This window comes from Carassius auratus, chromosome 4 (genome assembly GCF_003368295.1).
Source record: "Carassius auratus strain Wakin chromosome 4, ASM336829v1, whole genome shotgun sequence".
Classification (NCBI taxonomy): domain Eukaryota; kingdom Metazoa; phylum Chordata; class Actinopteri; order Cypriniformes; family Cyprinidae; genus Carassius; species Carassius auratus.
In genome coordinates, this window is record NC_039246.1 from 7,337,704 (window position 1) to 7,351,301 (window position 13,598).

Here is a 13,598-nt window from a genome sequence, read left to right on the forward strand (position 1 = left end):
ATATATATATATATATATATATATATATATATATATATATATATATTATACATTATACATTTATCTATCTATCTATCTATCTATCTATCTATCTATCTATCTATCTATCTATCTATCTATCTATCTATCTGAAATTCCTTTTCTCCACTGCAGAGTAACCTCCCCAGAGGCAAAAGCGTATCTCCTTCTTTCTTTTTCCCATCCCTTTGGTATTATATATATATATAGTCGTAGTTGAACGGCGCATGATGACGTCATGGCCGGCGAACGCGGAAGTGGAGCAAACAACAACCAGAGATTGAGGAAAACGAAACATAAACAGAATCTCGACCGCAAAGATGTTTTCTCGAATTTAGATCAGTCCAACATTTACTTATAACTTCAAGAGGAAAGGGGCTTCTTCGAAAGGTATACGCAATTCATTATTACGTTTAAACGCTATTTACCAATGACTAAATTTGATCATCCCAGCATATCTGGTAAACAAATGTCTTGCATGAATGAGATCGCGACCGGTGAAAACAAATAAAATGTACTAGATGAGTAGATTTGAATGGGGTGAACATAAATTAAATGTGTAACTATAGTTGACAATTTCAGCATGTTTTAGTAAAGAAAATATCTTGCTTGAATGAGATCGCGACTTCTGGAATCAAATCACAACAACGCTAGTCATTATAAAAGCATGTTGTCGTGCACTTAAAAACTGGCCATATGGACATATCTGTGTGTTTGCTTTGAAGATGAACAGTGTGGTCACTGTCAAGCATTTGGAGAGCTCAGAAGACCTCCCGAAGCCCACTGATGAAGAGCCATGTGAGGAAGAAATGGACACATCGGAGGCCAAGTGGCGCTGGTTCTATCTTGCCGAGTGTGGCGTCTGGCATACGTTTGAAGTATGCACTGCCTTTTATATAACTGCAGTCTGATAGATTAGACTAATATGAATGGCAATTCATACATTGACTTTTTGCTGATCACATCATGCTGTTTTCCTTTTCACCTATAGGAAGTTCCCAGCACAGGTTGTTCTGTCACCAATGAGCAGATTGAACAAAACTACAACAAGAATCAGCACGCTTCAATGGACTTCTATACTGCTAAATATACATATAAATTAGACTTTTCTGGTTGGTTACCAAACAAAACACAGATTATTTATCCAGATTTGTGGTCATAAATGGCTTGGGGGTGTGATGTGTGGCATTACTGTCATCTCTGTTTTCAACTTTTTAATCATATCACTAGCTATGAAACAAGTTAATGTGACAACTGGAAAAGAAAGGCCAATCAAAAGGGCATTGCATTCAGCTACTGACTTTAGGTAAGCTCTAGCTTTTTTAATTGTAACATTTATATTGTACATCATTATTGTTTATTATTTAAAATTATTATATACCAAAAATAAAAAAGGCTTTTAAATTTCGTGTTTCATAGATTTATCTGTGATAACCCAGCCCTTCCTGTACCCAGTCACTGGGAAAGAGTTAATACAGAAGAACCCTATCAGGTATACAAAGAGAAAGTCAAGTTAAACGTTTTTGACTTTTAATGACACAGAATGACTTTTGACTATGGCGGTTTCCTTCCAGCTCATTGCTTTATGCAGAGATACGTTTGAGTACAAAGAAGTGGCCCGGTTATATGAGAGAACCATGAGCCAGCCCATCAAATCCATTCAAAGAGTACAGAACCTGGACCTGTGGGAGTTTTTCTGCAGGTTGGCTCTTTTTTTTAATATTTGAAATCATCTTAAAGAGGTTTATTTGTAAATAATGTCTGTCTGCATACATTTAAGCTTATCACAAGACTTATATATTAATATATATATATATATATATATATATATTATGTAACATGTTTTAAACTGGTCAGTTATGGCAGAATTCAGTTTAAATGTATATATATTAAAAAATAAAAATGTAAATGTGTTACAGGAAAAAGGCCCAGCTGAGAAAGATAAAACGTATTATAGATGTTGAAGAAAAGATGCTTTTTCATGGAACCGGTCACAGTAACATACAGGCCATATGCACATACAACTTCGATTGGCGTCTCACAGGAAGCCACGGTGACGTCTATGGCAAAGGTATAGTTCGGAATTTGTTCATAAATTGGCCTAAAATTTAAAAGGGTGTCATAATTTACGTATCCTTTTGTCAATCCAAACCTGTATGACCTCTGTATTCCATTGAACACAATAGACATGTTTATAGAAGGCCACTTTTTGCCATAAAAGAAAAAAATAAACATGCTTAAGTCTTAATTGTGATTTATGAATATTATTAGATTCATGCATTATGAGATACTGAGTCATAATGACGAGATAGGTCAAATTTATGGCATAAAAGTCATTAAGAAGTACAGTGCGGAAATAAGATAAAAAGTTGTAAATATGACAAAATGTCTACAATTTTGCATTAATTATGACTTTTTTTTTCTCACAATTTCATTTTTAATCTCAATTAAGTCTCAAATATGACTCTTTATTTCAAATATATGACATATGTCAAGCTTCCTTATGACTCAATATCTAAATTCCATTTTTATGTATCTCTTAATTATTGAAAAGAAGTTTTGATTATGAGAGAATTCACTTTAGTATAATTTGAGATAAAAAAAGCTTTAAATACGAGTATAGAAATACAATATATAAATACATAATACAATTATTTTTTACTCATAATTGACTTTATTATTATTATTATAGAACGGTTATAACTATGCCATAATTTTGACTAAATGAAAATTATGGATAACATACCAAAGAATGATTTTGTTTTCCTCGTGTAATGGAATTGAACATTTGGTAACACTTTAGAATAGGTAACACTTGTTAGCTATTAACTATGAAATTGTTCTCAATAAATTCTTAATTTGCTTAATCTGCTTATTAATAGTTAATAAGGTAATTGTTAGGGTTAGGTACTGGGTAGGATTAGGGATGTAGAATAAGATCAAGTAGAATAAGGCATTAATATGTTCTTAATTAGCAATAATACATGGCTAATAATCTAGCAATTTACATGCTAATACGCAACGAATAGGTGTTACCTATTCTAAAGTGTTACCAAATTTTTTATGTTAAAAACGTTGTGTTTGCCCTTTTTTTGCCAAAAGATTAAGCATATCACTACTTTTGATTAGATTTTTATTTCATTATGTCTTTACAGGAAGTTATTTTGCACGCGACGCAAGATATTCAAGCAAGTTTTGTCATTCGACGAGCAAGCACAACTTTATCCTACAGAGACATGGTCTAGCGCCCCCTGTTTTCCAGAGCGACCCATCATACAAGTGCATGTTCCTGGCACGGGTTCTAGTTGGGGAATACACGCTGGGTCACCCCCAGTACTGCAGACCCCCATCCAAAGACATGAGCATTGCCAACTTTTTCGACAGCTGTGTGGACGACATGATGAGCCCGAAGATCTTTGTAATATTCGACAGCAACCAGATCTACCCGGAATACCTGATTGAATTTTACTGACACCAAAGACCAAAAGGAAATCAGTGAATTTTCAAAAGAATGAACAGCGTTTTCATTCTGATGAACGTACGGCTCTGTGTGGCTGTGGCTGGTTACTGCAAAAGTGCCTTTGGTGAAAAAACTGTGAATGGATAACAATCTGTGTCTAGGGGGCAGATTTAAAACATATTAATGGTTTATATGAATTATATGATCAATTTTATGTTTTTTATAACATATTAATTTATGACACAAAACAAACATGAAAATGTATTTATGTAATGATATGGAAAAAAAATAATTATTTGGAATTTGTGTGCATGAAATAACTTTTACGTTATTTACTTTTATAATTTCCTGCAATCCTGTCTTGTGGAAAAATGGCGCTGGTAGAGTGTGACTCCATGAAAAGTATGTACCCTTCAAATTTGCACATGTAACATTTTATTACTATTATTTTTCATAGCCTACCTCTCCACAATTCTACCTCTTCTCGTATATTTTCAGAAGACAACAGCAAAGAAACTGATTGCCAAGAGTTTTTCAACACCCAGTTGTTTAAAATGGAAATTGAATGGACTTGGCGACAGATCATTTCTTCCATATTGTGATGTACATCCAAGTGAAGCCGATTATCGGAAAAGAAGAAGAAAAAAAAAATGTAGGGTGGGGTCTTGGTTCTGTCCAGTGGTTGTTGATTGGATGGAGGCATATCTACAAATGTTTATTATTAATACTTCCAATGTCTAAATATTTAAAACAAATAAAACGTATATGGAACAGTCATTCAAAATAAGATTAGTAACATGCATTTAGAAAAGACAAATCATGAAATTCTAGAACTATGCATATGCTACTTAAAAAATATATATATAATTTAAAAAAGCATGTCCTTTGCCCGTTCATTGATTACACATTTTGCTTAATTTACTTCAAACCAGCAATAACGGTGTGATTCTCTCAACTATGTTTGATATCCTTTTGCCAAATCCCAAATCCAGTTTTCAGATCTTCTGACATGGAACAAAAATAAATAAATAATATTAAAATCAATCAATGAATTTATGCACAGTCCAATATACTGATCCATTCTAAAGACACGCAGTTTTTTTATGTATTTCCAAAGGATTTATTTGTTGGCTTCATTCCACTCAATTATTTTGAAAATAATACGTTTTCGGCTAATTCTTGTGATCTCGTGGCTGATATAAAGAAAGTTAGCGCTCTTTGATTTACTCAGACAATATAAAATGCTATAACTTTAGTGTATGACTAGCTATTTATGCACTCAATGCTGTTTATATTCTTGTTAAAATGAAAATGGCATTAAAACGCAATGTCAAATATATTGATATACAAATGCCAATACGTGTAACCGAAGAATATAAAGGTATGCAACATGTTCAAGATTAATAGAAATGCCTTTTAAGTGTTGTTTGTTTTTTAATAATATTTCTGGTTAAGTAGGTTCAGTATTAGTTAAGTATGTATGATATATCAACCTTGAAACTACTAATATTCTTGTGTACACTTTTAGTACACTTTTCACAAATGTTATAGTTGATCCAAAAAGAAAGTAAAAACCTGGGATAGAGCGGCTGAGTGAATCCAAATGCGTTTGCCTTCCAATATATATATAATTTAAAATGGTTATTTATTTACACTATATGATTTTGTCTTTTCTTAAAATAGGTATTTCACGCAATAAAAATGGAATAAATCCTTTGCAGTGTTTGCTGAGGGAAATTGAATGTTTGTACATGGCACTGAATATTTTATTTAACTTAACCCATTTGTGCCCAATTTTTTTCTGAATTGTCTCATGCATATAGTCATGTTAATAGTGTCCTATGTGAACATGTTCTGCATTTATTTTTCCCAGGTTTTTTTTTCTTTTTTTTTCTTGAAAATATTATTTGAATGTACAGCAACTATAGTTGTCGGTGGGTAAATATGTTGTATTCACCTTTTCAATGTCAAATTTGAATAGGAGGAGAGCATTTGGCATCTAACTCAAATAACTGCTTTCAACAGATCAATCTTTATTCATAAACAAATTTATCATACATAAAAGTCTAAGAACATTTGATGCAAACCCAAAAATGGCTGCATCTAGCGTATAATCTCTTGAATATGATAACACAACAAATCCATTTGTCTTAAAATGGTGAAACATTGTGCGGAACAAAGTGCCGCCATTAAGGTGACCCAATATGGTATTGTGTATGAATAAGTTAAAAATAATAAATAAAAAAATAGAAATAAGAAAATATGAATAAAAAGAGTATACCTGAATGAAAATTACGCATTTGACTGTTTGGTTACCAACATTATGCAAAATATCTTCATTCGTGTTTAACAGAAGAAAGAATCTCATAGGTCTGCAATTTGAAGATGACACAATTATGACACGATTTCTATTTTTTGGTGAACTTTATGTAAGCAGTTTTAGTATAAGTAGCTACAAGCAGAACTGCAGTGACGGTACAAGTAAATGTATACATTTACTTAAACATATTTGCACACTATACTTTATGATTTATTTAATGAATAGCCACATATTGATTAAAGTCTTTGATATTCATGAAATAAATGCTATTTTTTTTTATAATTATTTAAATAAGTATCATTTGTAGGCTACACCCATGATTGTGTGTTTATTTACTTATTATTGAACATGCAGGTATTTTCATTCTTAGAAGTGTGTTAAATGAATATAAAGAAATAATATGAATATATAGAAAAAAATATATATTAAATCTATATAAAAAAAAAGGTTTACCTGAAAGAAAATGACACATTTTTAGGCCCATCAATGGCTGACTGTTATAGGTGATTTCATATAATAATGTAAATATAAACTCATTACTTGTCTGAATGTCATGCTTCCCGGAGGTACGGGTAATAACTTGACAGCCTCATGTGACTGGAAGGAAGTGAATACCTTTTATTTTTCTTGGAATCCTTTATTGGGTAGCTTGCTTGCATGTATTTGAGAAATAAAACATGGTTAACATCTAGAAAAATATTTACAAAAGGAAAATGACAACTGTAAATTGCGGCAACTAGTTGCCGGTGGGCATTAAAATAAATGAAAGAAATCCATTTCTTTTCTTAAGATTACTAAAAAGAAAACAATTTACAGTTATAAGGTTCTTAAAAATGATTGTACCTAATCAACTTTGCAATAGTGAGAAAATTTCATACACTATAACAGAATCATACCGCTTCCGATTATAAAGAGGATCATGTGCACTTACATTGTAAGAAGTCCTCCCTGGTCTTGGGGATGATCTGGAAGTATGACACCACGAAAACCACCAGAGATTTAACATTTTATGATTTTATGCAATTACATCTACGTGTTACATGATGCAGTAGAATAGTTCAGAACAGTTCAACATTAAATAGCAACCACTACCAGATATCCTTTCTATCTCCTGTTTGCAGAGATCCTCAAGTTTCTCTCTAAGCACAGATTTTGCCACATCATTGAAAGAAAATTGGAGAAGAGGGCATGATGGGTACATCCAGAGATTCAGGAGGAACAGAGAAAGTCTGGAAACTCTACTGACACAAACAAACAACACAATCACAATATAAAGTTCAAAAATTCAGCTTTTCACAAAACACTTGCAGTCCAGATTTCCCAGCTAATTGTATACACTGCCATTGAAAAATGTGGGATCTTTAAGTTTTTTTTATTGTTTTTGTTTTTTTGTTTTGGTTACACTTAAGTGTAGGGACCAATTCCCACTTTTAAGTATTTGGTTATTAGCACGCTATTAACTCTTTACCAGTATAAATCACATATTCTGCGTGAGCATTTTCTACATCCCTAATCTTACCCAATACCTAAACTTAACAACTACCTTACTAACTATAAATAAGCAGCGAATTAGGAGTTTATTGAGGCAGACGTCGCGGTTAGTGGTTTGTTAATAGCGAGGATTGGACCTTAAAATAAAGTGTGACCTTAATGGGATGAGACTGCTATATTGCACTCCCTCCTCCTAACCCTAACCCTACTTCATCCACTGGAACTGCGTTCTATTGTGAATGTGAGTACAACACTTAGCGGCAGTTACAGGTCTCTGTTTATAATGTTTTAAATATGGACATTTTTGTTACAAAAAGCATCGTTTAACTACAGGAGTGCTTTATTCACCCCCTGGAGCCATTTGGAGCACTTTTTTTTATTATGGATGGATGCACTTAATTACACCCACCATCATAATTGTTTAAAAAAAAACAGTTTACTGTTTATCCTATTTATCTTGTGATCATATTTAGATTATTTCAACAAAAACAACAATAATAAAAAAATAATTGTAATAATAATTATAATAATAATATATTATAATTATATATATATATATATATATATATATATATATATATATATATATATATATATATATATATATATATATATATATATATATATATATATAATGCATTGCATTATGTTATGTTTTGCCCTGACCTGTGCTATGACTGTTGTAGTATCATATACTGGAATGTTATACATGTTTAATGGCTTAAGTAAATGTACTATAGTTACATCGTTTTTTTTTTTTTTTATGTGGGTTTCCGTGAATTGAAGAGTTTCCTGTTTCATTATTGAGGAAGTGAAACTGTAAGAATGCAGAGCATCCTACAGAGGGCTCTCAAGCCTCAACACCATTTTCTACTTCTACCTGTGCTTGTATAAACACGATTAACACTGGTGATATTATACATTTTCAGGTATTGTGAAATGAACAGTTTTATATTCACAGTTGTCAAAACTGTTTTTGACAGTATCTGGCGCTTAACACCCAGCATACTTTCCTTTTCCATTCTAATAAAGGTATTTGGGCATTTAAACATTCATTTCCAAATTTTACATTTACTTTTCATCATGATATGATCCATTGGAGCTGGAGGGTGAATCTGTTCTTATCCAAAATGACACATGGAACTTTACACAAGTAATGTTTGGTAATAAGGTAAGTTTCAGTGTGTTTTAAGGAGACAGCTCCGTTCACAGCACTGACTTTTGACAACATACCAACCCTGTAACAAACTGAAATGCTATTTAATAAAACAAAACAATCTTTATTGAAATACTACAAATATTGTGTGTGTGTGTGCTACATAAACATATTCAGTTGTAATACCGTTTAGCCAAAATCTAATTGTCTATTTCATAAACCTTTTTAGTCAAATAATAAACTAATATATTTAAGTATTAACAGTTGTTATAAATTGATACATAATTTGATTTGTCTTGCTGAGCGGCACGCAGCCTCCGATTTCCGTTTTTTAGCGACAGTGATGTCCGGTTTTAGTTGAAGGTTACTGTGGGATGCCACTTCCCCCTCGCAGCTACCAATTTTTCTCCGAAGCACCTCTCTATAAACTTCTATGGAAACCCGTTTCTGCTGCATAGGGACCGGGCCTTTGATTATTGTTAATAATCATATACTAAGTCATGATTCATAAAATAAAAAATAAAAATAAAATAATAATAAAAAAAATCGTTATGATATGGCAAATATGGTGCCATGAATCTGACCCTTTAGCTCATAATTTTGACACTGCGTGGATTTTATTTGTAGCCTAGTAAACAACTCCAAAATAGAAACCGAGACCACGCCCCTTGATTTGCCAATAATCTCTTTCACTCAAAAATTAAACGCTCTCGCACCAGGTATGACGCGTTTGCGTATGCACTACGTTTGACGTCTCGCCAGGTCTCAGTGTTTGCGGTGTCTCCTGTTTATGACTAGTATTACACAACCTTGAGTTTCCTTTTCTCTCCAACCTCTACGTCAGCGTATTTACAGGAGTGCGACTTTTATTCGTCCGCGCGTACATTCAGTTTGTCTGTTAAAATTCGACTCTCTTATTTCCTTTCTTATTTTGTTTACCCTCTTTTTTTTTCTAGCCTGGAAATATGGGTTTGTAGTTAAGTTTTATTTTTAAACGTTCCTAATATAGTAACTGGTTTACCTGTTGAAATGTTGTGTGAGGAGTTGTCTGCTCTGGCGCTGGAGGATGATACTATTGATGAAGTGGAATATATGGACACATCTGACACACAGTGGTACTGGTACTACAAGGCGAAGTGTGGGGTCTGGCACAGGGTTGAGGTAATTCATGTCTTAGTTTAGCAATATATTCACTTTCAACCGCTTGCTCTGTCATTTATTAAAAATGTTTTTTTTTTTGTTTTTTTTTTAGGATGACCCAAAGAGTTTGATGTCCAGTGGTGATCTGGAGAGATATTACCTCAGAAACCCACAAGGTGTTATAAACATGTCTACAGCTGGAGGTCAGATCCAGATTAATTTTGCAGGTAAGCAGTTATGATACACTTACAATCAGAACATCATTTAAGAATACTTTACAAAACTGCATTTTGAAGCAGCTAGCCTACATATAATGTTGATTAAATAAGTAAACGACAATGTTGTAGAAACCCATGGCAGAATAATAATACCAACACCTGTGTCCGTGACATTATCAGTCAACGTTGTTCTAATTATTATTATTATTTTTAATGTTCTAATTTAGCGAGCACACAAGTTAACTTAAAAACTGGGACAGAAAAACGGATTAAACGCTCATTTCAAACTGACACTGGATTCAGGTGAGATCTATCTATCTATCTATCTATCTATCTATGTCTTTATTGAGATTGAATAAGTAAGAAAGAAACAAAGAAAAAAGGAAGGATTTGGAACTCATTCATAGTTACTGTCAAACGACTGAGTGTGCACATTTTTAGCAAACTAACTTCATACCTTTACTAAAAACACCCCCACACCAAGTCACTGCCAAAATTAGTATAAAAAAGCTGCATGTCTAAAAATGTTTTAGGCTTATACAGTATCGGCATCAAGTACAGACATGTACCATGCTGCACTCCAAATCATATTCTTTTTCAATGAAATCAAAAGTGAAACCAACCTTGCGTGTGTTTTGTGTAACAGATGCAAATGTGATGAGATTTATCCGTCTCCACCGCCACACTGGAGGGGTGTCGATCCTCAAACGCCTTATCAGGTAACAGGAAGTGCTTATCAGAGTGTTACATTTATATTCGGACAGTCTCTCTGAAAATGCTTTCTTATCTCGAGCAGTTAATCTCTCTGAGAAAGGATAGCAGCGAATATCAGATGGTGGAGAGATTTGTCAGTCATGATGGCTTACTGAATGTTCCCATCATATCCATCAAAAGAATCCAGAACATAGACCTTTGGGAGCTGTTTTGTAGGTAAGGAGAATGTCTGCTCCTTCTAGGATCATTTTGTTGAATCTCAAAATAAAATGAACTCTTGTATGTATGTATTATTATCTTCATTATGAATAATACAGATTATTATCATTTTTTTTGTATATAAAGAAAATGACGGCAGTTTATAAAGCCAAATTCTCTCTTGCATTCTCATTCCTATTATTCTCAGTGTTTTTCAATATATAGACCAACGCTACTTTTGCGTAATCGAAGGGTAATGCCCCTTTTTGGGGGAAAACAAACGGATTCCCCTGATACAGAACTCGCTCTAATTTCTTGATAGCAAAAATTGCACAAACATACACACTCTCTTTGCCGGCCGAGGACCGTGAGAGGTATTTAATGAAGCTACTGGACACAGTGTTTACAGAGGTTTCCCTTTGAAATGGTCGAAAACTGGATTAATAACCCCACGCAGTGGCCAAAGATGGACATCTAACGTTACCATTATCTCGTGGAATCACCAAGTAGCCTATTTTTGTCATTAACACACTCACAGTATGATAAACTAGACGATGAGGCCATGTCAAGAGGAGTCGGTGGTTTACTTGGATCATATTTCACTTGATTTAAGCTATTGACAGTTTTGTTGTAGTTAGAAAAACGAAGCTGCTAGCATTAGGCATGCTACCTTGGCTGTTAACTGATTTTACATTTGAAATATTCGCAGGCTAGGACTAAACAATATCAGTTTGAAATTGTGTCTGACAGGCCTGTTCACATCAGAAGCGTTGGTCTATATCTATCTATATACATTCCAATTGATATGTGACTCTGGACCGCAAAACCAATCTTAAGTGTCAATTTTTAGAAATTGAGAAAAGATATAAAGAAGCTTTCCATTGATGTTTGGTTTATCAGGATCTGACAATATTTGGCCGAGATTCAACTATTTTAAAATTTGGAATCTGAGGGTGCAAAAAAAATCGAAATACCGTATTTTCCAGACTATAAATCGCACCTGAGCATAAGTCGCATCAGTCCAAAAATACAACATGAGGAGGAAAAAAATATAAAAATATAAATATGATATAAGTCGCACTGGACTATAAGTCGCATTTATTTAGAACCAAGAACCAAGAAAAAACATTAACGTCTCCAGCCGCGAGAGGGTGCTTTGTTTATTAGGGGTAGACTACAGGAGCACTAAGCAGCATAGAGCGCCCTCTCATGGCTGTAGACGGTAATGTATTCTCTTGGTTCTTGGTTCATGTCAAATAAATTTTGATAAATAAGTCGCACCTGACTATAAGTCGCAGGACCAGCCAAACTATGAAAAAAAGTGTGACTTATAGTCCGGAAAATACGGTACTGAGAAAATTCATCTAAATGAAGTTTTAGCAGTGCATATTACTAATCAAAAATTAAGTTTTGATATATTTACGATGGTAAATTTACAAAATATCTTCATGGAACACAACTTTTACTCAATACCCTAATGATTTTTGGTATAAAAGAAAAATTTATAAATTTGACCATTACAGTGTTTTTTTTTGTTTTTTTTTTGGCTATTGCTACCAATATACTCCAGCGCCTTAAGACTTGTTTCGTGGTCCAGGGTAACATATGTCTTGCTCCATGTAAGATGATTTGTGAAAGAATCTTATGAACATGCACCAAAAAATAAATAAATAAATAAATAAATAAAAATAATCTATATACCAAAAAGGACATGTTTGTAAATGTAAATGGTTATTTTCATTATCTATATAAATTCTCATGAATAATAATAATAACAAATGCGTGTATAATACGCATTGTCATTATAGTTGGATTGTTTTTGTTTGTTTGTTTTTTGAATAATACTATTTCTTTACAAATTCATTCATATTCCCATTAATCATTCAATGAAAAGTATTTGTGATCCAGATGCATGTTTTTACAAATTATAAAGGTCGTTTTACTTGCATGTCATTTTACTTGCTGAATACTTGTCTTGAATCCTTAGGAAAAAAATCCAGTTGATGAGGATAAAAGGACAATCAGATATTAAAGAGCAAATGCTGTTCCATGGAACAGATGCAAAAAACGTGCACTCTATTTGCACATTTAATTTTAACTGCAGACTATCAGACACGAAAAGAACAGCACACGTATATGGCAAAGGTGAGCTAAGATTATAACATTTTCTCTCTCTCTTTTTTTTTTTTTTTTTTTTTTTTTTACATATGAATATGTAGTAGCATGTGGTATGAATTTTTAACTTAACATGTAATGTAGTATATGTTGTAAAAAAAAATATTTTTTGCAGGAACATACTTTGCAAAACATGCATCCCATGCTATCAGATACAGTAAAGCCAGGCATGGAACCAGAGTCCTGCTGCTTGCCCGCGTTATTGTTGGGAAGTACAAAACAGGCCATCGTGATGACTGTACACCTAATGATGAGCAGGACGAAAACATACACGATAGTTGTGTAGATGACGTGTGCCATCCGAAGATTTTTGTTATCTTTGATTCCACTCAGATATATCCAGAGTACATACTTGAATTTCGCAGCAACTAATTGATTGCAATAATAAATTCTGGGAGAACTTGAAAATGTGTGTAAAATGCCAGAATGTTTACATAATGCAGGTTAATACAGAATTAAGAAAAATATTTTTGCAAAAGGTAGGGTTTTAATGCATTTTAGAGAACAAAGTCATTTATTGTTATACTGTATGAATTTAACATTTATTTTCACCCAGAAACAGTAAAGACCACCAGAAGCTCACTTCAAGTAGTGATTTACCCTCCACTCTTGGCCAAGAATCATAAAAAAAAAAATAACTCATACGAGTTGAGATCACAGAATTGATAACCAAAGGATCAACATGGGAGTTGAAGCTCAACAGACACC

At 33.2% G+C, this 13,598-nt stretch overlaps 2 protein-coding genes across 3 annotated transcripts; both read left to right on the top strand.

Annotated features, from left to right (window-relative positions):
- The first annotated feature begins 261 nt into the window (after nucleotides 1–261).
- On the top strand, nucleotides 262–4,255 carry LOC113057615 (poly [ADP-ribose] polymerase 11-like). Of its 2 annotated transcripts, XR_003277856.1 has the most exons (9): nucleotides 262–408; nucleotides 744–896; nucleotides 1,010–1,130; nucleotides 1,249–1,324; nucleotides 1,438–1,510; nucleotides 1,593–1,720; nucleotides 1,938–2,089; nucleotides 3,174–3,880; nucleotides 3,977–4,255. XR_003277856.1 is itself a non-coding variant. In XM_026225048.1 (8 exons), the coding sequence occupies exons 2-8, from the start codon at nucleotides 744–746 to the stop codon at nucleotides 3,488–3,490; spliced, it is 1,020 nt and encodes a 339-aa protein (XP_026080833.1). In that variant the 5' UTR covers nucleotides 262–408; the 3' UTR covers nucleotides 3,491–4,255. The 2 variants fall into 2 exon arrangements, 1 of the variants encoding a protein (XP_026080833.1); XM_026225048.1 differs by having other exon boundaries at nucleotides 3,174–4,255.
- Nucleotides 4,256–9,065: 4,810 nt separating this feature from the next.
- On the top strand, nucleotides 9,066–13,525 carry LOC113057624 (poly [ADP-ribose] polymerase 11-like). Its single transcript, XM_026225065.1, has 7 exons — nucleotides 9,066–9,606; nucleotides 9,698–9,812; nucleotides 10,031–10,106; nucleotides 10,450–10,522; nucleotides 10,600–10,733; nucleotides 12,703–12,860; nucleotides 13,006–13,525. Exons 1-7 carry the CDS (start codon nucleotides 9,475–9,477, stop codon nucleotides 13,260–13,262), a joined length of 945 nt encoding a protein of 314 aa, XP_026080850.1. The 5' UTR covers nucleotides 9,066–9,474; the 3' UTR covers nucleotides 13,263–13,525.
- Nucleotides 13,526–13,598: the final 73 nt, after the last annotated feature.